General features: G+C 34.6%; 1 protein-coding gene across 2 annotated transcripts in view; it reads left to right on the top strand.

The window, feature by feature from the left end:
- Positions 1-3,437, top strand: part of LOC122251623 (aldose reductase-related protein 2) — a 9,891-nt gene extending 6,454 nt beyond the window's left edge. For both annotated transcript variants that reach the window (XM_086548002.1, XM_086548003.1), the window contains 5 exons: positions 240-356; positions 685-812; positions 935-1,094; positions 1,226-1,323; positions 3,322-3,437. In XM_086548002.1, the coding sequence (XP_086404128.1) occupies positions 240-356; positions 685-812; positions 935-1,094; positions 1,226-1,323; positions 3,322-3,352 (534 nt within the window). In that variant the 3' untranslated portion in view covers positions 3,353-3,437. The remainder of the gene's footprint in view (positions 1-239; positions 357-684; positions 813-934; positions 1,095-1,225; positions 1,324-3,321) is intronic.
- Positions 3,438-5,000: the final 1,563 nt, after the last annotated feature.

The following is a 5,000-nucleotide window of genomic DNA, read 5'->3' as shown; positions in this document are numbered from 1 at the left end:
AGTTGAATGGCCAGAATTGTCTATTAATTTTTCCAGTACTGTATATATATACATATACATATATATAACTACATATATATATATATATATATATATATATATATATATATATATATATATATATATATATATATATATATATATATATATATACACACACACACACACGAATAAAAGGCCAGCATCACGAATTGCCCGTTTCCCAATTAAGCTTTAAAAAAATGCACTTCGCCTTTTAGGAAATGGAGAAGATGAAGACGCTCGGCCTGACCAGGTCCATCGGCGTCTCCAACTTCAGCATCCCACAGATGAGGAAGATCTGCGCCGTCGCCAAGGTCAAGCCCTCCGTGCACCAGGTGAGGGACAGGTGCAGCGTTGAGGGAATCGGTGGGGCATTTCTTGTTTTCATTTGAGGGCTGTATACAGAATCTGTATGTGTGTGTGTGCATATATATATATATATATATATATATATATATATATATATATATATATATATATATATATATATGCACACACACACACACGAATATGTATACATACAGTGTATATATTCGGTACTTTTTTCTTTATACATCTTTAAGTATAAAAATCTAAAAGTAGCGACAGTGCTTCCCATCTCTCTCTCTCTATATATATATATGTGTGTGTATACACAGACATACACCTCCTATTCCTCTACAGGTTGAGTTGCACGCTCATTTCCAGCAGCAAGACATGCAAGAGTTCTGCAAGAGTCACAACATCGCCATTACTGCCTACGCTCCCTTGGGTTCCCCCGGACGGAAGCAAATGACTCGGCTGAGATTTAAGTAAGAATTCCATTGCATCTATTCGAAACATCGAACAATACAATATACCATAAACATCGAAAAATACAACTGTTGATTATGTACTCTAAATCTGCAATATGCAAGTTGTTTCTCCTTCGCAGGCACGAGGTGCCGGAGTTGCTGGAGGACCCCGTGGTGCGGCTGGTGGCGGAGCGGCACGGCGTGAGCTCAGCGCAGGTCCTCCTTCGCTTCCTGGTCCAGCAGGGCATCATCGCCATCCCCAAGTCCGTCACGCCCTCGCGCATCGCCGCCAACAACGACGTGAGTGGACGGGCCGCAGCGGGACAGTCTCATGGGAACAAAAGTTATACATCTAATATAAATTACACAGCTTTCCCAAACGGAACAAGAACGCAAATTCACACATTAATAAGAGATTTTACGACCGCCAGGTTTGGAAATTCGCCCTTAGCGACACCGAGATGGCAGCCCTGAAGAGCCTCGACAAAGGACCTCAGGGTCGCTCCTTCTTGTTTGCAGACCGCCCATGGTGAGTCACAGATCAGTAATATTAAGAATTCGTTGTTTTTCTTTTAATCTAAAAAAGAAAAAAAAAAGAAAAAAAAAGAAAGAAAAGAAAGAAAGAAAGAAAAAAAAAAGTTAATTGATAGAACGGCCAAGTAAACATGAAGAGAAACAAGTCGGAAAAAGCTAATTGAAACATTGCATGTCCTCAGAAATCCACACTATCCTAAAGATACAAATGATAATTGTGTTTCTTCTTTCACGTCTTTTAATTTCCCGATTTTTTTCGTTTTGTATATATTTAGACTTAGTGGAATATACTATGGATTTTTATATAAAAAAAGGCATCAGTGCTACCTTGTTTTTCCCTACAACGTAGTCGTTTCACTTCAACCGAGCCTAAAAAAAGAAAGTTGAAAAATAACTTGGTCATTATGATAATCATCCATTTATTCATATATCTACTTCCATATTTCTGTTGAATCCACCCAAGCAAGTCTCTCTTTATTTTTTTTAATCTATTTATTTTCTTTACAGTGCACTTAACCGTCATGTCATGTTCATGTTGTGTCCATGTCTTGAATGCGGTATTCTAGTATGCAAAAGCGTGGCACGTTTGCGTCAGCTGCTTCAGGTTTACCAGCCGTTCCAAAGTTAACATGTTTCAGATGAATGGCACTGTCCAAACGACAAATTCATGACAAACTACAATCATAAGTAGCACTAATAAAAGATGATGGTATGAATCAGTCGTTGTGCTTGTTCCTAGTTAAAGAATTGACAACCATTTCACGAACGCGCCGTTGGTAATTCACTCTACGGTCGATCAAAACAAACGGGATGAGAGGGATCGTGTGTTTATGAATAGATCTTTCTTATTTTGTCTCTGTATATACTGTACATATATGCGTATCTTTAATATATCATACATATAGATTTAATGTATACATATATCATATAATTATATACTTTTACCATTCATTTAACTTCACTCTCCTTCGAAAAGTCCGCCATAAGGTAAACAAACTCAAATTCAGCAGAGAATCCATGTTTTCCTAAAAGGAAATGTTGCCTAATATATCCAATATAGATATTACTTTCCAAATGTAGTATGCTCATATGAAGTATTGGTAAGAAAAAAAAACAAAAAAAAACAGTAAAAATATAATTTTTTTCACCCATGTAACTATCGTGGTAAGCCTACCCCCTTGTCACGGAGTTTCCACGATTGTTCCAATACTTTCCACGACTTTGCCACGACTTTTTACACGAACCCGCGCTTCTAGAATAGCAAACGCGGCATGTTCATGTCATGTACATTGTACACGGCACGCTTAGGGACTTAGAATACGGTTGTAGGTCTTCTGCTCGGCGGTCTGGGGGAGTGGTAGCTCTGTAGGTGATGTTTAGCATTTCAGTGGCATTTCCAAGTATTGCGGAATAAACTTTGGCACTTTTATTGCATAATCATTAGTACTGTAAACATGATACTTAGTACTTAGTTAGTTGCTAATTAATATGTATGGTATGTGTCCTGAGATCATGTTCAGGCCTAGTTGTACGACCTGAGTTTCTTAGACTACTTTTGCTTGGCCCATCAACAATATTCTCAAAAATGTACAGGAAATTATATGTACATATTTTTTCCTGGCGGTAATTTGTTACCTATTTTAGCACACCGTTTTTTATCATAGGTTTACATAGGAATGATATTACACCTGCATCACCAATATGTGAATCGCGTAATTCTAATGAAACTGTAAAATCAAAAGGTCATTTGCATATTCGTTCCTATCGAGCAACAACAGCATACTTTATCATGAACAGAATACGTCTTTGGAAACAATCTATTAATCAAAGCAGTACCTTTCTTAGAGAGAGAGAGAGAGAGAGAGAGAGAGAGAGAGAGAGAGAGAGAGAGAGAGAGAGAGAGAGAGGACTTAGAGCCCCGTAAAAAAAAAAAAAAAAAAAATAAATGTAACATACAGGAAGGTAATTTTTGTAATATATATATTTTTTCCAGGTTGAGAGAACATCCCGAGTGCCCTGCTTAGTGGTTTTCAAGGACGTCGAGACATCATGCATGCAACATCACAGAAGATCAGAAAGCTAATATGTTTAATTAACTATTAAGCAAAATATGATAGATCTATCATTACCCAACCTTCTCGTATACACTCATTCTGTTTCATTATTTAGCAAAAAAAAAAAAAAAAAGAAAAAAAAAAAAAGAAAAAAGATAGAGAGAGGAAGTAATGAATGGGATAAATCGATATATAAATAGATAAATAAATTAGAAGAAGAAAAATACATAGTTGTAATGACAATAAGGAGACGGTAAAGAAGGAAAATATAAAAGGAGAATGAGGAAAGGAGAAGAAGAAAAATAAAAAGAAGTAGAATAAGAAGAAGAAGAAGTAGAAGAAAAATAAGAAGTAGTAGTAATAATAGAAGATTAAGAAGAAGCAAAAGAGGGAAAAGAAGGAGAAAAAGAAGAGGAGGAAAAGGAGAAGAAAAGAAAGAAAATGACTAAGGAAAAACAAAAAAAAAAAAGAACAAGAAGATGAAGTAAAAGAACAGGAAGAACAAACACTCGCAGTCATAACAATCAATTCTTTATATCCTTGCAACTAAATAAGCAACATCAACTTCTGACACACTTCTAGAAAGTTACCTGTCATCAATCTTCATTCTCTATTTTTACTTCGATTCTTTGATTATTTAATCAATTATGCTCTTTTCTCTTAGTATTCGTCTGTGGTTTTCTAACAAGTCCCTTTTCTTTAATTCTTGTAAAGACTTGTTAATAATATTCTGATAAATACTTTGGTATTGTTTACTAGGTATTCTGGGATATTTATAGCTTACATTGCTAGAAATATTAACCCTGATTAGATCATATTATCAAAATTAATCACCCTTACAATACAAGACGATTGTTGCAATACTTTACAAATGATGCAGATGCACCATTTACTAGTGGCAATATTCAGACTTAAAAGGTTTTGCCAAAATAACTACTGCCTTTACGGGTCTATGGCGGCTATTACCTTCTTAGAAAAAAAAAAAAATAGATATTATTTCATCACCGAATGATGGCAACTATAAATAAACGTAATTATTACCATCTAAAATTTATCAATCATCAAAAATATGTATGTGTGTATATATTTCTTATACGAATCACTTATACGAAAGAAAACGGTGAATATTGATATGGATAACTCAAGAGTATCTCTGATGTTCATGATGTAGAAATATAATGACCACGATGGTAATAATAACAATGATAATAAAATAATCATAATAACAATGATTATAGTGATATAAATAATGACAATGATAATGATGATATGATGATAATAATGTCAATAATGATGATCCAAATAACCATGACAATAATGATGATCCTAATAATCATGACAATAATGATAATAACAATAATGATAAGAATATAATGATAATAATAACAACAATAATGTTAATAATGATAATGATGATGATAATGATAGTGATAACAACTATAACAAGCATATGAGAAAAAAGAAAGATGATGATGATGACAATGATAGTGTAGACAAATAGAAGGGTAGATTGTTCATATGATAATTCTCCTCTCCTTCCTATTCACCTTTCGGCTCAACCCTCTTTCCCTCTCTCTTTTTCTTCCTCTCCTTCGCCTTCTCCATCTCACTCCATTCT

Source organism: Penaeus japonicus, unplaced genomic scaffold (genome assembly GCF_977035675.1).
Source record: "Penaeus japonicus unplaced genomic scaffold, GWHDUDI00000001_assembly GWHDUDI00000020, whole genome shotgun sequence".
Classification (NCBI taxonomy): domain Eukaryota; kingdom Metazoa; phylum Arthropoda; class Malacostraca; order Decapoda; family Penaeidae; genus Penaeus; species Penaeus japonicus.
Note: the sequence above shows the minus strand (reverse complement) of the source record. Positions and strands in the feature narration are given on the sequence as shown.